The 18,895-nt window shown below is 41.5% G+C and overlaps 1 protein-coding gene across 4 annotated transcripts in view; it reads left to right on the forward strand.

Annotated features, from left to right (window-relative positions):
• LOC132845834 (receptor-type tyrosine-protein phosphatase mu-like) overlaps positions 1 to 18,895 on the forward strand; it is a 192,439-nt gene that overhangs the window by 141,269 nt on the left and 32,275 nt on the right. For 2 of the 4 annotated variants that reach the window (XM_060870152.1, XM_060870161.1), the window contains exons 15-20: positions 84 to 219; positions 4,063 to 4,092; positions 10,205 to 10,356; positions 11,603 to 11,677; positions 12,030 to 12,056; positions 14,199 to 14,440. In XM_060870152.1, the coding sequence (XP_060726135.1) occupies positions 84 to 219; positions 4,063 to 4,092; positions 10,205 to 10,356; positions 11,603 to 11,677; positions 12,030 to 12,056; positions 14,199 to 14,440 (662 nt within the window). The remainder of the gene's footprint in view (positions 1 to 83; positions 220 to 4,062; positions 4,093 to 10,204; positions 10,357 to 11,602; positions 11,678 to 12,029; positions 12,057 to 14,198; positions 14,441 to 18,895) is intronic. The other 2 variants (XM_060870171.1, XM_060870179.1) reach the window with 2 other exon arrangements.

An 18,895-nucleotide genomic window follows, 5' to 3' on the forward strand; every position in this document is an offset into this window, starting at 1 on the left:
TTCAAGCCATTAGCACAAGTCTTTAATTGGTCGTATTTAATTCCTCCGAATTCCTAATAAGCGACCTGTGTCGTTTTTTTCAGGGTCAGCAACGCACAAACCGAACGCGGTGGAGCCGGAGAAACAGACCGACCACACGGTAAAGATCGCTGGCGTCATCGCCGGCATCCTGCTCTTCGTCATCATCTTCCTCGGTGTGGTGCTTCTCATGAAGAAACGGTAAGCATTAAGACATACACTTCATATATAAAATAATTCTGTGCTAATAATAACATCATGTTTATGCCCATATGCAGTTAAACACTCGGTGAACTAGGGTTGGGTGATATGACATATATCTCTAAATAACAAAAGGCTTAACCTTGAAGTAGGCGTGATCTAATCCAGAGGTGGTTCTTTTATTATTATTATTTAATTAAATGTGAATCCTACTGATGTGCTTTTGTGCACCCTGGAATGACTGAAAAAATGCCCCGTCAGCATGCTCTGAATCCTGCCTCTGACACCCCCTCAACCTCAAAAGTCATTAAGTTTTTTAATCTGGCGTGTGCCATTATTTTTGCTTTTACCTAAAATACAAACAAACTTGTAGCCCAATAGATTCTAATGCAGCTCTGTCCAGGCGGATGAGTGTGTGCTGTAAATACAGTGTTTGTTAATGAACATGGCCTGAATCAGATGACGTGAAAAATTTTCTTCCAAACTTCTGTTTGTAGCTGTATTTCTTTGTGTTTTGAGCATATTACGTGTCCTTTTCCAGCGATTACGCGTATAATCAGGTGTCAGTGTCAGTTAGCCAAAGAATTGTGCTGAAACTATTGATTAAAACATAATCAAAATATCTTCATCTATCAAAATATTATATTTTTTTCATATCTCCTACTCCTTGTTATGCTGTGTGTGTGGAACACTTTTGTGAGCTAGCTACATGGAAGATGGAGGAATTAGTTTGCAGCAGATATTCAGAGAAGCCTGCTCAAAATTCATTCAAAAGTCAGCGGTAACCTCTTCTCACATTACTGTGGCATTTATAACCCGGTTTATCATAATCACATTGAGACGCACTTTATGAACTGCCCTGTATTTTCAACACAAGCAGGAGGGATTTCCAATGCAGCTATTAATAATAGATTTCCACACCAGTTTCATTTGTGACCCACGGGCCACTGGATTGTCAGTGTGAGGCTGAATAATTAATCAGACATCTTTAAGTTATTTTAAAATGAGTTTAGAACAGCTAGATGGAGAGGCGATTTTTTTTATTTTATTTTTAAATGACAGAGAGAGAGAGAGAGAGAGAGAGAGAGAGAGAGAGATGCACAAGAGAAACTGAGGTAAAATGGAGATAGAAATGGTAATAAAAGCTATGGAGCTGAGGAGTGATTGATTAGCTGCAAGCTAGTTTACTGTACATTAGTGCCAAAAAACACTGTTTCAGAACCTAGAGGTCTCTAGGGTCAGCCTGAGAAAATATTCATCTCCTATCTCACACACACACATACACACACAATGTTCTTTGTATTTGTTTTAGATTAGCAGGTCTCTCTCAGCTAGCGTTCAGTAAAGGCACAGAGGAAGTGCTGAATTAAAAGGAGTGGCAGAGTTAATACCAACTCCTCATTACAACAACCCCCGCTGCCCTCCTACACTCTGATCCCCCATACAAGGGTAGCTTCATGTACACAGACAGTTTATTAGTCATATTTGTGACTACACAAATTTCCCTCCAGCAGGAGCAACACCTCTCCTGGCGATGCCGGAGCCACGGCGAAGGTTATGCTCACTATGCACAATCCTTTTAATTGAATTCTGCTCAATATAGCTTAATCAAATGAACGGGCGCGTTTGAATCTGTCGGTTTAATTAACTGGATTAGATTAGAAATGGAAGTGTGGTAGGACATGCTAATCCTCATGTTAAATCTAGACATCGCAGTTCAATTGATATTACCATTTAGAATCATGCCCACGAGACTCAGTGCTGTTCTGAATGCTGAAACACGAGATCTTCTCTCGTCTACCTGTTCATCACACTGGCCTCTGTCATCGAAAAAGGACGAGGAGGAGAGCTATATCAGAGCCACGCTAGCCCTGGCATGTTCAACCGCTTTTAGACCACTTTATTTTCGTGCAATTGAATGGCCTGAGCTTTATTTGATGAATCCCTGCACAGAAAAGAGCTTTAAAGGATTTCCAGCCACCTAATCTACAGAAAATGTACTGCTGCATATGTATGATTACCATAGAAAAGGATATTTGCACATTTAGCTGCACTGAAATATAATTCTCTTCTAAAGGAAGTCTAAAGGCAGTTGTTGAGTTTATAGAGCTGGTTCTAACTCTCAGGAAGATATAATAATAAGTGAGAATTGATACTAAAAACCTTCTTAATTCTGCGCATTAGATAACATGGAGTAAAGTGACAGATCCAGACGACCAGATGGAACGATTCCTCTGACCCGCTCTCCTGAAACAAAAATTTATGACAATGGTTTCATCTTATTGATGATGTATAACATCTAATGTTGTACAGCATATGACTTCTCATTCACTGTGTAGAAAGATCTGAATAAAAATGAATAAAAATAAACTAGCAGAGATTTCTGGTGCCTTTGGTGAGCGTACTGTACCCAGGTAGTAAACTTAGCTCGTTTTGCTAATTTGCCAACGAAGCTAGTAAAAAGCCAAAGTAATTACATTTTACATACAGATCGCTGTGTAGAAATCTTTCTTTACTAAAGCTTTATCCAAATTTCCAGCACTAGAGCAAAAATATAACAAGTCAGTCCCATTACTTTCAAAATGTTTTATTCATTTTCTACCGCTTATCCGAACTACCTCGGGTCACGGGGAGCCTGTGCCTATCTCAAGCGTCATTGGGCATCAAGGCAGGATACACCCTGGACGGAGTGCCAATCCATCGCAGGGCACACACACAGTTTCATTCACTCACGCAATCACACACTACGGACAATTTTCCAGAGATGCCAATCAACCTACCATGCATGTCTTTGGACCGGGGGAGGAAACCGGAGTACCCGGAGGAAACCCCCGAGGCACGGGGAGAACATGCAAACTCCACACACACAAGGCGGAGGTGGGAATCGAACTCCCAACCCTGGAGGTGTGAGGCGAACGTGCTAACCACTAAGCCACCGTGCCCACCCCGAAATGTTTTAAGGTTTTGTAATACAAAATAAATCCTAAAATAATTGATCATAGAGATTTAAACTGGAATCTACACATAAGTGAACAAAAGCAAGCATTTAGCATGAGGTATTATTAACTGCCCCACCAACTGCCCTTAGAATTCAGTCAGACATCAGAATCCAAGGGATTTCCATTCCAGGAAAATAGCCATTCATCTTCTACAGCTATACTAAACAAGGATAAAGACTAGACTACAAATCTCCGGAATATTCATTTAAACACACACTTCACAGTAAAAAAAAAGTCTTCTTTTAAATGTTTGCAAGTAAAATTTCTGTTCAGAGGCATATTTCGTATTATTAAGAGTAATTACTTCTTTTTTTTCTTTCTTCCTTTTTTTGGGTGTAAATAGCCTCTTATTTTCCAAACAGTGAGGCACAAGTTGATCATCCTAACTGGCATGAAATAGACGTTTAGAAATGTGATAACGTTCCAGCTGTAATTCTTTTACACTGACTAAAGTATTTAGGGAAAGTTTGTAGTGTGTTTTATCTGTAGTGTCACAGCGAGCATGTCTGAGACGCCTATCCGCAATCACCGTAACTCTCGATCACGAGGCCAAAACTCTCTCTCTCTCTCTCTCTCTCTCTCTCTCTCTCTCTCTCTCTCTCTCTCTCTCTCTCTCTCTCTTTCACTCTCTCTCTCTCTCTCTCTCTCTTTCTCTCTCTCTCTCTCTCTCTCTCTCTCTCTCTCTCTCTCTCTCTTTCTCTCATACACGTATGCCACCATGTCTGCTTTTGTTCATCTTTATATCTCTTTTTCGAGCATTAATATTTTTTACTTTTTCTTTCCTTTCATTCCATCCCCCCTTCCCCCTCCACTGCTTATACCCCACCACCACCTCACTCGGCAGAAGAACCTATCACTCCTACACTTATTACCTGTAAGTAAACACCTTTGTACAATGTTAGTGCATTTGCTCTTTTCCAACCAAGACTTGTACGCTATTCCCTGCATGATTAGATTTAGTTCTTCTACTACGGTCCTTCTACAGACAGGCATTTTATAGCCTACATGTACATGATAATGCTCCGTATGTGAAAGCTACGAATGCAAACTTCAGATTAAACAACTTGCTTTGATTAGTTGTTTAGATCATAAGCTGGCATTGAGATTGTTCTGGAGTAAATTGCCGGAAAAATCATTCCAAATATTACTTAATGTACTTAATTTCTTTGGAATTCTTTTTGTATAAATTTATCCCAAGATTTGTTACTGAAATGCCTGTCTTCTCACAAGCGATGGAGAGAAAAAAAGGACCAACTAATTTTACATCTGTTTCATCTTTGTTCTAAGAAACAAACTAACACACACTCATAGTGAGGAAGCTAACTCTTTTGCTCTGCCTGTGACCAACCGGTGAGAGAAGCTCCCCACCACTTCCTGTTTTCGGAATTCCGTGTAATCTCTCTGCCGGTCATCACAGGCACGAGCAAAGCAGAATTAGCCCGTCATCTCTTTCCAACCCCTGGCATCCACATCATCACTTCTGATGATTTATTTCATTGAATCTGTTATTTCATCGTTCTTCACCAGTTTTCTCCTGCATGGTTCATGTTAGATGCATGCTGATTTGACCTCGTTTGTCAGACTTGGTGATTGATGAATGACTGCACTACACTGTTTTGTTGTTTACCATCCTGCATGCATGCGAGTAACCTGAGCGCTCCCAGAGGCGGAGGAAAGAAGAGGGAGAAAGCAACTCTGTGCCTGCTGCTTCAGGAGCTGGCTGAAACTCATCCCGCCTATTACGGTTGATAGCTAGAAGCTTGGCGGAGGTTTGACGTTGGTGGGGATGCGCCCACGTCGAGTGCGTGCCAATCACACCTTCTGTTTTCTCAGCTTCTTCCTAGAGCTGGGGGGAAGATTGACATGGCAGCCTCCTTCGTCCCAGCCAGCGGTGTAGCTGATTGACATGTGTAGACTGTTCGCCGAGGTCCTAGGGAATGCTGGGAAGGATGCGATTAGGAGACATAACTGGGGGCAATAGGGCTGTGGCGCACTTGCGGTGCAGGGATTAAGAGAGACGCCTGTGACGTTCGGCCTGGCGCCTAACTAGCCTCCTCTCCCGCTATTGTGTCCTGTCCGATCCAATAACAGCGGATGGCATTAGGGTGTGTGCGCTGGCACCGAGAGTGACGGGGCATTTAGAGGATGCTGCCCAGCACTCGAATACCTTCATTAAGCGAACATGCTTTAGTGCCGAGCCACAACACACACCACACTAATTGGAACAAGGCAAGCACATTTGTTTTACTGACAGCATAAGCTTGCTGATGATGAGAGAGAGAGGGGTGTGTGTGTGTGTGTGGGTCGGGGGGTGGGGGGTGGGGGGTAGAGGAGAATGTCACAGAGCATCTCCTCATATCCATCTCTCCATCCTGAACCATGTTGTCTGCAGCTTGGTAGTCCTTTTTCTGTCCTTCAGCTCCTCTTAAACAAATAACAAACTCTTCTCCAGGACAGAACACTCTGGCCTTGCACATGCACACCCCTCACACCTTATATTATTTCAAACAAACACATACACACACATATAGCTTATCATTAAACAAGAGGCTAATGAAGTAGAGCCAAAGTGTACACCGAGAGAGAGAGAGAGAGAGAAAGAGAGAGAGAAAGGTACCGACGAGAAGCAGCGCTAGGTTAAAGTTGGTGGGTGAGAGACAGCTCATGATGGAATTGGAGAAAGAGCAAAGATAAAAGATATAGGAAAAGAAAGAGATGTGTGAACTTAGTTCACCAAAGAAAATGGAATTAGTCGACTGTGAAGAGCATGAGTCTAGAGGATGAGTATGAAAAACAGAGATTACCCTCCTCTCTCGCTCTCCTCTCTTCTCTGTCCAGGTGAATTAAGATCTAGCTCAACTCTCATGGCTTATCTCCCTGTCAGTTTATACGCAGCCTGTTGTTTTGTCTTAGTGCTGTTGTTCAACTGCAGGCTGAACAACAACTCAGAAACTGCAAGCTTATTGTCTTGAATATTTTTATCTCAGTACCCACTGATGATAAGCAGCGATATTTGCATGGCTCTGGCTAGTTAGTGATGTCGTCTTATAGGGACGGAAGCCAATACGAATGCATATATTTGAACAGATAACTTTCTAAACGGATAAAAACACAGATATCAAGAGGAGATTGTGATTTCCTGGTTACTAATAAAGGTCTGGATTTTAAAGGTCTGGATGCAATAAAAAAGGCCACGCAGGTACATGTAGGAGGTTTTTGTTTGATATGAAGATATGAAACTTTCTAGTCAAAGAAGACCACGTTTTAATTTAGTTTACTTACGTACTTAGTTACTGCCTGGTCACGATAAAACCCACAGTGATATTGTTGATGTAGAGATTAAGGAACAGAGCCAGAATTCACAAAGCATGCTGGGTAAAAAGACTTTCCAGTTTAGGTCACTTCAGGTATAAATCCCAATAACAGGTATTTGGAGCATTAACCCATAGTCTCTCGTGATATACATACAGTAGGTTGCATTTTGATTATGTAGTTCAGATGATTCTAGGTTTATATAAAGGTCTGGTCTGTTTCTATCCTTCAGTGTGTCACTAGTCTTGGCACCACGGCAATAAGGATGATCAAATATAGCACAGACACACACATGTGTGGAGAAATGACTCAAAAAGACTCAAGTCCTTTTCTGAAACATGTTTCTGATTTGATTTTTCTATCCTCTGCTGGGATCTTAAAGTAAGATTGGTCTTCTGGCCAATTAATATGACTTATATATGAACAATAATGCCATTAATGTCTACAGAAGGCAGTAATTATCCTTCTTAATCTTCTTTTTTTTCTCTTTTTTTTTTTTAAATATCACTCGGCTATTATAATTCAGCTCACTCGTGTTCAGTGTAAAGCTCCCTCATGTTCCGGACCAGCATTTTACTCATAACTCAAAGTGTCTGTTGACTTTGAGTCAGGCTTTTACTCTCTGCTGGGTCTGACTCATCTAGCACACTACCCACAATGCCCCACTGGTCCATGTGGCCATAATGGTCACGCTTTTGTTTTGTAAGCATGCAGATCTGCTTACAATAAGCAAGAACATAATCACCATTCCACAAGCTACAATACTCACACTGGTGTAGGGTTCAGATCAGAGCTCTAAATGAATTCGCTCGTGCTGGGCGCCAACGGTTTCAAAGATTTTTGAAGGTATTTAGGCAAAATGTTACTATGTTGGAAATCAACACCTCGGTAGAAAAAGGTTTGTTACTGCTTAGTTGGTTAGGAAAGAAAGGAAAGCGACATCGGGGATGTGCACACCAGGTGGCTTGTGTTGTTTGAAAACACATTACCAAATTGGCAAGACAGCACCGAGTGAATCATAATTTAAATGAGCAGTGTGTAATTTTTAGAGCCCTCTGGTGTATGTGGAACAAATTTCAATGTCAGTGTACACAATGACAAGCCTTTCCCTTTCTCTAAATGACCTCATCCTTTGTGCTGAAAAAGCGTGGTTTTGTGCTACAGTACGTGTACACTTTGTGTTGTCTTTTTTACCGAAAAGCAGCAGAGCAGCAAAATCTCAGGAGCAGAAAAAATAAACAGAGACCTGAAAGACAAATTCGTGACTTAATAAATTACATTTCTGCTCTCTTTAACTTTTGATCTGAAGTCCTGAAAATTCAGACCGAAAAAATGATGTGTAGGAAGTATTGTAATTTATAATCTAAAAATATAAATTTGTGTCTCATTTCAGTTGCACTAACGTGAACTCCCACGATTAAAATATGAGTTTGGGAATGTTTCAGTAGATCTGCGTCGCTGACAGATTTTCGCTGGCTTGTAGTATTAACAAACGAACAACACGTTTTCTCTGTTGCTCCTCTGTTCCTTTTCAATGAGCTCTGAATGGGGGAGTGATTCATTTTGAGAGCCACGCTCAGCACGCGCCGGCGCACAGAGCAATCCCTCCATCCCTCAGCTCTCCGTGTCGCCCAAACCCCTACCACCACCACCACTGCCAAGCAAACAGCAGCAGATCTGTGGGTCCCATGCTGCTAACCTCACATCTCTTTCTCATTTACCACACACCCAAGAAGAGAGGCGAGAGAGAAACCCCAAGTGGAAGAATGTTGATAAAGTACGTCCTCATTCACTAACGAGAAACCAGTCTGTTCAAGTCTTCAGTTAGAACCCATTCCCCGTATTTCCTCTCCACAGTCACGCTCTGTGTTTCTTGTTCTTGTCTTTGCTCATTCTGACTCAGACTATAACATACAGTAGGAAGGTTTTTATTTTTACTTTGTGCAAAATCACAGCAAACTCTTGTCACACTTGCTTTTGTTGTAACTGTTCATTTATTAGCCTCCTGCAGTGGTGTCGGATCTCGGGTGCGGGGGGGGGAAGTGTCACCATATGAAATACACAGGGTAGAAGAGGGAAAACGGCATGCCGAGCACTCTACATTAGCCTCTCCATACCTTTCTGTCAAACACGGCCACAGGTCACACAGTGAGGGGCGGATACTCCGAGACGGAACCCGACTCTCACAGCTTACAATCCATGTTATGAGTTCAGCTTTACTGTACGTTACAGAATATGTTATTTGGGGGGAAAAAAACAAACACCTTGTTCTGTACAGGTACAAATAGAAGGCTCTGTAATTTTCTTTGTAGAAAGCTTGCAGCAGTGCCTAAGACACAAAACAGAAAGGTTTGTGCAGTGTTGTTGGGAGATACCATTACACATCACAGAAGCTCAGGGCCAGGAGTCAGTTGTCAGTTGAGAGGAAGCACATGATCTGGTTGGTAGCTGACATGTTACTGACACTGCTGGCATTTCTACCCCATGTTTTTTTTTTTCTCAGTGTTTAATGGGGTTAAATGTATTTTTTTAATCACTTCTAGTTTAGGACACGCTCACTTTGAGTATAAATCTAAATACAGCTACTTGGAGCACTATATTGATACCGGTACAGATGTTGGCATTGTGTTCCATCCCTAAAGTCCATGTATCTCGAATAGTATTTTAAATAGATTCAGGTGTGCTGTAAGTAGTTTGCAGTAGTTATGAGAGCAATAAGACTCGCGTTTTTTTTCATCAATCATGCTCGATATTCGATCCAGCGTCGCCTGTCGCTTTGGCTTGGCAGACACTCAGCGTATAATGTGCTCTGCGGATTGTACAAACTTCCAGCATGACCACACTTTGCGGTTTGGCGCGACTTTCTGCACTTCTCTAAATCATCTTAGTGTGCATCCCCTGAGGACAAAGTGCACCAGATCTCATAGCCTCAGGCCTGGAGCCCCTCCCATCGCTTAATTCTGCTCCCACAGATTGGACAGATAATTTTACCTCATTTGCATTTCCTTGCGTATCAGAGCCTCTGGAAAACAAAGACTCCTCAAACGAATTAGCGTCTGATAGGTATGGATCCACCAGAGCACAATTCGATTAGGTCTCCCTCGTCTCTCTTTCCCCAGCGACAGCCGTTTGGCTTTGCTTTGCTACCTGATACACTCGCTGTGGTATTCATTGCTTTCATTTCCAAGTCAGCAATGTGCATGTATGAGATGAGCTACAAACCACACGGAGAGAAATAGTGCTTTTGAAGCTGTATTCTTGTAATTACAGAGCCTGGATCCCAGAAGGGTCTTGGTGGGGTATTGATTGTAATTATATTAGAATTTAATTGTGACTGTTGCCTCTCCCTCTCAATCAAGCTCAAATCATTATGTCTTCCATTGTGATTACTCTAATGCTGATTTGCCCTGTTGATTAGTTCAGGGTTCGAATAATCCTCATATTTTCCTTTTTAGTTGTGCTCACTAAAAAGTTTTTAAATCTTTTTTTTTTTTCTGTCTTATTAATTGGATTTCCGTTGACTCCAGTGGAAACACAGGATTATCTGTATTTGTGCTTCATTGTTTTACCTTGTAGAGATTTTAGATTGAGGTTAAAATATCCTTAGCGATAAAGAATGTGCTTTGATGACTGACAGTTCAATATCTGTTCGGTTGTGTTTCCTTTTTCCAAAGGAAACTGGCGAAGAAGCGTAAGGAGACGCTGAGCAGCACTCGGCAGGAGATGACAGTGATGGTGAACTCCATGGACAAGAGCTACACGGAGCAGGGCACTAATTGCGATGAAGCGCTTTCTTTCATGGACACTCACAACTTGAACAGCCGCTGTGAGTCTACCTGTATTAAGGTCACACACAAGCTCACACACACACACACAGACACCTGTTGTCTTATCCCTGTCCCTCAGACGTGTCCACAGTTAGCTGTCTGTGATGCAGCTTTGGACGGATTAATCGATCCGTTGACACTGACCCTGGCTTTGCTGTGTGTGAGTGGGTTAAGCTCTGCTAACACTAACACAGATCAGGATGGTGAGGCAGGACACAACTTACATCTGACAGAGCACGAGTTTATTAAACTTATGTTAATTAACATACATTTACATTTACATTTACATTTACGGCATTTAGCAGACACCCTTATCCAGAGTGACTTACAACTGAGCAACCGAGGGTTTAAGGGCCTTGCTCAGGGGCCCAGCAGTGGCAACTTGGTGGACCTGGGGTTCAAACTCATGATCTTCCGATCAGTAGCCCAACACCTTAACCACTGAGCTACCACATCCCACATACAGGACTGTTTGTTGTCTCTTAAAATCCGACACTGAAAAACCTTCTTATCAACAATTACGTGTGTGTGTGTGTGTGTGTGTGTGTGTGTGTGTGTACAGCATACCCATATACCTGGTTACTGCAGAAACAATGATATATGTAAATGAGTTCATTTATTCATCATACAGTACCTTTAAGGATAACCGGAGCTTTTTGTTTTTGGAAATGGTAATGAATACTTAATCATAAACCACTCAAGTAAAGATGTTAAAGGCCCCCTGAATGGCAAATAGTTTTGTCCTGATTATTATGATTAAGATCAATTAAAGCAGCTAGCTATTCAAATCCAGTTTTTTAGAGAGTGTATTAAATTAGGGACTATTATTGTTAATCTGATTTCCTGGGGTCAGTGGTTATGCACTATGGCAGTAAATGAAAGGTACAGTGAATAATGTAAAGAACCTGACTTACATTAAGAGAAGTTAGGATCCATGTGCTTATTAAAGTGTTTAGTAAACAACATCTACAATCAGACATGGATACTCCAGTGAGTAACACTGATAAGAGGAGTAAGTATCAGAGCTCATTCAGTCTAAACTGCTGTATAAACACACGTATGATCTGGATCCTGTATTGGTAATCTGTACAGAAACAGGAAGTGAACAACAGAACTAGAACTGTTACTGCTGCTATTAACCATCGCTAACAGGGACATGTTTTTGTCTCGGCCAGTTAATATTATTTAATAACTAATGTGTGCTAACAGTGTTTAAAGTGAATGACGTTTTGCATCCACCTGCAGCTGGATCTTCTCCCTGCTCGCTAACGGTGAAGACAAATACACTGAGCACAACTCTGCCCAACTCCTATTACCCAGGTAACAGCACCCACACCTCCTCTCTATTTAGCCACTAACAGCAGTTAGCAGAGTAGCAGTCTGTGACTTATCTGTGATAAGTCTTATGAGAGAGCACACATGTACTGTATGCGTTACCAGCAATGTCCTACTGCACTGACCGTGTGTCTAGTGTGCAATGCTAAAATAGTATTATCTGTAAGCTCTCTCTCTCTCTCTCTCTCTCTCTCTGTCTACAAGTTTGATATTTTTATTCTCTAAAAGTGGATTCATTGTTAACCCTGCTACTTTTTTTTTCTCTTCATTTCTTTCTCTCATCTCTGATTGGCCACCACACCCTCTCGCTTCTTAATTAACGGTTAACGCCTACCAGACCCCTTTGTGCCCACTGCCATATTAGGTGAGCGAAAACGTTTTGTTCACACCTCCATAACCATAAATGTTCACAAAGTACTAGGACAGCTAAATAAAGAAGGCACTGTGTTTTGTAGTCATTGTACATAGTTTATTATTACCTATAAAGATGGCTGCCTCATCTCCATACCTGCCTGTTGCTTCCCTTCCTCCCTCCTTTTTCCGTCAGAAGACGGGGTTTCACTTCATCCCATCTGCGCTGCATATCGTGCGTGTGATGTCCCATCCTGTCTGACTTCTCATATGCATGGACAGACATGTGGACTGGATGTGGGGGGAGTGGACTTTAGGGTGGGGCAAGGGGAATAGGGGTGGCCTTGTTGCCATGGTTGCAGCAGCTTGTTTGGCATCCATTACTATAGCTATTCGTACAACATGAGCTCAATGCTGAAGAGAATAATTAAGCAATAAAGTCCAGTGAAGATTCGTGTCACTTAGTGATGTGTAGCTAAAGAGGAGAAAAAAACAAGATTTCCATTGGCCCCCTCTCCCTCCACCATCTTCTCCCTCCCAAAGCAGCCTCCTCTTCAATTCTTTTTAAAGTCACGCCTGCCTCTAGCTAGTTCCCACTGCCCCACTTGTTTTTGTGTTCCTCTTTTGCTAGTGTTTATTCATTTATCCCATGATGAAATAGAATAATAAAGCAACCTTTTTTTTTCTCTTCCTTACTCTATTACAGACTTTTACTCCAAAATGTGCCCCTAGGTTTTTGCCGTAATGTTACGCTAACATAATGGGAATAGAACATAAAGAGATGTTCAAGCGCATCTTATTAAATATTAACGGATGTTGGTAAGAGTTGTATTAGTGGTAGTTTAGAGATTTGATGCCGTACTGTAGTCGATTTACCTCCCAAAAAACAAACAAAACAATCTATCCAGCTTAGCGAATGATTGGGGGAAATGCATTTACATCACCAGGATTCCTTTAATAATCAGTATTTATGTGATATTTAGGTAAATATAATGAAACAACTAAAGCACACATTCTCAAATGGCATACTCTCTATAGTCTGTTATATGTATCTATATTGAAATTCATTTTCAATCCTTTTCGCTGTGTGTCCAAACTCATTCATCGGCCTTTTGGATGACCTTAGAGTCCTTTAATCTGCACCCCGCTATCACAGGCTTTCAGGCTAGTGAACAGAGCTGTAGTGTGCCAGTGCTCTTTGGTGTATTGTTGCTTATACCCTGTCTCCTCTCTCTTTTCCTCTCTCTCCTTCTCTATCTCTTTCTCTCTCTCTTTCTTTTTCTTCCTCTCTGTCGATCTTTCTTTACATTTAACCTCTAATGTATCTGCTTAAAAGTCCCCATTAATGGTAAGTTTCCTCAGTCTGCCTCTTGTTTGGGGGAAGGAGGTTGTGTGTTCCATTTAAAAAAAAAAAAAAAAAAAAAAAAAAAAAGGTGTCTACCATTCGGCCCCCCTCCCGCCCCCTCCTCCTGTCACACATACTCCCATATCACCACCCCAGCGCCACCATGTGCCTCGAACTCGCATGGCATGTCACAGCCTCACGTCCGAAATGTGCCACGTCACCTTTTTTTTAAATTATTATTATTATTTTTTAGTTTTTTTTGTTCGTCTAGTTTCTGAAGGGTTTCCATGATTGTGTCGTGCACAGGAATTACATCAGTCATTGTGATGTCACACATCCACCTCATGCTTTGCAGTGTTCTGACAGTGCCTGTGCCTCATCGTGTCATAAAAATGAATTTCAGATTCAGAGAAGCGAATGGCTCCTAGACGTGAGAGGTGACATTATTTCTAGGGTTTAGAGAAGACATAGCAGGATGATGATGATGATAATAATAATAATAATAATAATAATAATAATAATAATAATAAGATCTAAATGCAACGTGTTCCTCCCTCTGCATCCACTCATTCACCCCCTTCCCCTTCCCTCGCAGTGTTGTTTTGTCCAATCAAATTATATCCCAAACGGACACTTTCACAGTTTTTTTTTTCCTTCATAATTATATTACATATTACTAACTACTACACTAGTCCACCATTTTCCATGTTACTACACAGTAACGACACTGTAAAAGAATGTGTATGTTTGTTATGAACACATGCTCCGAATCTCACCACGTTTGCTTTGCCCTGTTTCTCTCTTTTTAAGACGAGACGCAGACGGTGGCCAGCGACACCAGCAGCCTGGTGCAGTCTCACACCCACGCTCACTCCACACACTCCATGCACTCCACACACTCCACGCACACACACTCTCTCCGGAAGCGCGAGACGGCAGACGTGCCCTATCAGACGGGTCAGCTCCACCCGGCTATCCGCGTGGCCGACCTGCTCGAGCACGTCACCCAGATGAAGTGTGCCGAGGGATACGGTTTTAAAGAGGAGTACGAGGTAGCTCTTCAGTCTGTATGCATCTGTGTGTGTGTGTGTGTGTGTGTGTGAGTTTCTGTCATGTCTCTCATACCAGTCTTACATCATGCTTTGACTTCCTGTCTAACACACTTAGCTTATGGATAGTTAATGCGCCCTTTAATGATAGATGTCTTCAGTTGTGTTTTCTTTCTGCTTCCCCCGCCCTCTTTCATGCTTAGCGTTGTGTAGTGTGTGTGCTTTTGGAGTACTGTATGTGTACTGAGTATGCCAATGCCACCTACACACACACACACACACACACACACACACACACACACAGAGGAATCCCAAGAGAGCCTTGTTCCACCACTCTGGCAGGCTGAACACTGTGAGAAAGAAGCACACAGCCTCTAATGTGTGCACTGTTTCTCTCAGTCGCACAATCAGGACTCTGTTATCACAAGTCATGTAATAGTCTGAGAGAATCCACACACTCTACACACTGTACTGTGACTGGGTCTGACACAAACACTACACACTCAGCACTTACACTGAATATTGATTTCGTGACAGCAAAACATGTTCACACAAACAAACAGCTAGTCCTCTTATCACTAAATTTTCTTTTCTTTTCGCGTCTTTTCTTTTTTTTAACTTTCTTATTTTGTCTCATCCTTTCTCTTTTAATTTCATTTCCTTCTCTTCTCCTTCTCTTCTCTTGTTTTCTTTTCTCTTCTTCTCCTCTTCTCTTCTCTTCTTCTCTACTTCTCTACTTCTTCTCTTGTCCTTCTCTACTCTTCTCATCTCTTCTCTTCTCTCACCCTCTAATTGTCTATTTCCTTTCTTCTTATTTAGCCTCTCTCTTTTTTTACACTTTCTTACTCTCAGTAATGAGTCATTTTCAGCGTGAGAGTATCACAGAGGCTGAGGAGGTAAATAATATATGGGCAGTGAGTATCACCTGTGTGGGATGGACGCAGTGTGAGATGCCCCAGCCCGGAGACGCCTGAACCGTAATGGCTTAAGGCACTGCAGTAGGGCAGCAGAATCCACAACATTGTCCTCCTACACACACAAAACAACATACACACATTTTAACACACTGTCTACATTTTCCAAAAAAAAACAAGCCTGCCTCGTTCTTTGCTATAGCCAGGAGCGGATATTACAGGGTGTGTATTGTTCCTGTATACACCTTTTGTATATTCTACTCATCCTGTACCCGTAGCGTAATACCCTTGAGTGTGTGATTTCTGTTGTGCTAGTGGCATTATGTCTGCTGAAATTGGAAAAAGCACTGTTCTCCCCCTAGAGCTATTCACTCACGCACTGTCTCTCTCCTCTCGTGGCTCTCTACGTTTACTATGGATCAGATCAACGAGGTAAGGACACACTTCATTTGGTTCATATTTAAAAATGTAGAAATGTTCAGTCAAGTTTGTGTTAGCCAATATTAGCAATATAGTACATATAACAACATATTTGTGTCCGAAGTACTACTGTACATGAAAACAAAACTGAAAATGACCACGAATGCAAAAAAAATGGGATTCACCCAAATGTTGATGTTGGAGTGTAAACTCCTCCTGTGATTCTCTTAAGCAGTTTTCTAGAAGTATATCATCACTGGCTCTGAGGTTTGGAGTCACAGCACATTTAATATAGATGTAATCACTCCATCCAAACCGTGACGTTATATCACGCTGTGATGTCATCAGAGTCATCGTTAATAATTTCACATTCAGTCATCCGTTACTTTGTTTCCTCACACTTTATTGGTTCCAGTGAGAAACACGATCGACCAATCAGGATCAAGCATTTCTCCTGTTTCATATTGTATGAGATATGATATGATATGAAAGCTCAGAAGAGAATAACTAATGATAAAGGGATATATTTATGCATTGAAAATGTATTTAAAGCTGCATTGCTGTTCGGTTTTGAAGAGAAAACAATGCACAAAAATAAAACACAAAAATCTCATCAATACAAACAAAGTTGCATTTTTTTTTTTCACCTCAAAGGCTCGCTCGAACTCCCACATTTTGCTTTTGTGGTCATTTTTACTTTTTCCTGAAAAAAAAAAAAACAAACCCTGACGATTAGTAGTTTCCCACTCATTTCAAACAGCATTGTTTATGTCACGTGCTGTGTAGGATATGACATGTTTCCAAAGCTTTTGACAGCACACACACCCAGACGGACTCCTCCCGCCTCCCGTCATCTGTTCTCATTCAGCTCCAGTGTAGAACGCGACTGTGACATGTTTTGCGTCCTCCCGTCATCTCGCTGTGTGACTGATGCTAACTATTAATGATATGACACGGACGCGAATGCTTTAAGAGCGCCATCATCCCGTCCTGCATGCTCTCACTGTGGTGTGCGTGACGTCGAAGCATGCAAGATGCAGAAACAGATGTCATGTCGTTTCGTGTGTTTGCTGTCATTCCAACTAACTGCATGTCGCATTTCTCATTTCTGGAGCGTTGCACAGACTGTGTTCTCTTCATTATAACTGTGATAATGAAGGTGAATTATGGAGGTAGATGCACTGATGAGTCAGTGTGATTATTTATTAGTCAGTTTATTACGGGTCATATTTTGAGACTCTGGGGATAAAAAACTGCGACAGTGCTATCATTATCATCATCATCATCGTCATCGTCATCATCATCACTCCACTCTAAACGACTCGCCTATTTGAAATTCTTTCACATAAACAAAGGTTTCCTACATTACGATGCTATTCAACTGCTCAGCCCTGGCTACATCTCTACCTACAGAAACAATGCAGCAGAGCTTTAGTCCTTAAGTATGCCTCGCTCTCTAGCCTCCTCATCGCTACACAGATCAGCTTCCAAAGCTTCATGCAAAGATTAATACCATTGCTAAATATAAATCCGCATGAGGGATAGATTCGCCGCATTCCTCAACGCCGAGTGCGATGTTCGCATCAATGTCTCAATTACTTCGGCGTTAGATTTCTGTTTAATATGATGCTGAATGTCGGCGAGTGAGAACAGAAGCTGTTGCTGAACTGTCTGTAGGCACTGAAGGCAAAACCTGACCTCCATTATTTGTTGACATTTTTTAACTCTTATTAAATCAGTAAAATATTGATATTGAAATATTTCACACATACACACACTATATATATACCGGTATATACACTCACCGGCCACTTTATTAGGTACACTTTACTAGTACTGGTGTGGTCTTCTGCTGCTGTAGCCCATCCGCCTCAAGGTTTGACGTGTTGAGCGTTCAGAGATGCTCTTCTGCATAACTCAGTTGTAACGAGTGGTTATTTGAGTTACTGTTGCCTTTCTATCAGGCCATTCTCCTCTGACCTCTGGAGATGGTTGTGCATGAAAATCCCAGTAGATCAGCAGTTTCTGAAATACTCAGACCAGCCCATCTGGCACCAACAACCATGCCACGTTCAAAGTCACTTAAATCACCTTTCTTCCCCATTCTGACGCTCGGTTTGAACTGCAGCAGATCGTCTTGACCATGTCTACATGCCTACATGCATTGAGTTGCTGCCATGTGATTGGCTGATTAGAAATTTGTGTTAACGAGCAGTTGGACAGGTGTAAATAATAAAGTGGCCGGTCAGTGTATATTCATGTGTGCTTGTGTTTATAATGCAGCTAAAATCTCTTTTTCAAAACAAGTTGATGATTCTAAATCAACATGATTGACATTTGCAGCAGAAACATAAGACAGATTTGAGCACCTTGAGCTAATTTGTCTGGATGTCTGTTTGAGGTTATATAGCAAAAAAAAATTTTTTTTTTTTGGAAATACCTCAACAAAAAGATCTTTTTCCACACTCGAGCTAATGATAACCCCCCATATGCTTATCATCTTCTCCCCAGTGAGTACCACTTAAAACTAAGGCATCATTAGTGAAGTTTTTTCGCTATGAATTAATTATAGGAAATCATATCAATTATTCTGTTTTGCCTGGTGTTCTGCGCGAGGCGGCATGTCGAATTTAAACGGTTGTCACTCTCTCCTTCTGTTCAAGGGCCATCTTTGAATTTGTGTCAAAATTGTTCTTTTTCTCCCTCAGTGTTCTGCTTTCAAAGAGGAGGAGTGTTTCAAGCAAAGCACCCAGCATAGTGAAAACTGCAATTAGGACACAGATTTATTTCCGTTGTCGGGTTGAAGAGGAAGAAAAGACTTAAAAGAAAAATCACGGAAACCAGTCATATAGTTAAAATAGACTTTACTTAATGTTTGTCTTCCACCTTTTTTAATCACCTTGCCTATCTATTTTACGGTAACCCTTTGGTGGAGGGTGTGGGCTTAGAGACAGAAAATATAAATCAGCTCTATCGAGTCCAATACTATGAGTCCATAGAGCAAATATTAGCCATGGTTTCTGGGTGCGAGGCAGGACATCTCTCTCTCTCTCTGTCTCTGTCTCTGTGTCTGTCTCTCTCTGTCTCTCTCTCTCTCTCTCTCTCTCTCTCTATCTCTCTCTCT

Source organism: Tachysurus vachellii, chromosome 1 (assembly GCF_030014155.1).
Source record: "Tachysurus vachellii isolate PV-2020 chromosome 1, HZAU_Pvac_v1, whole genome shotgun sequence".
NCBI classification, from domain to species: domain Eukaryota; kingdom Metazoa; phylum Chordata; class Actinopteri; order Siluriformes; family Bagridae; genus Tachysurus; species Tachysurus vachellii.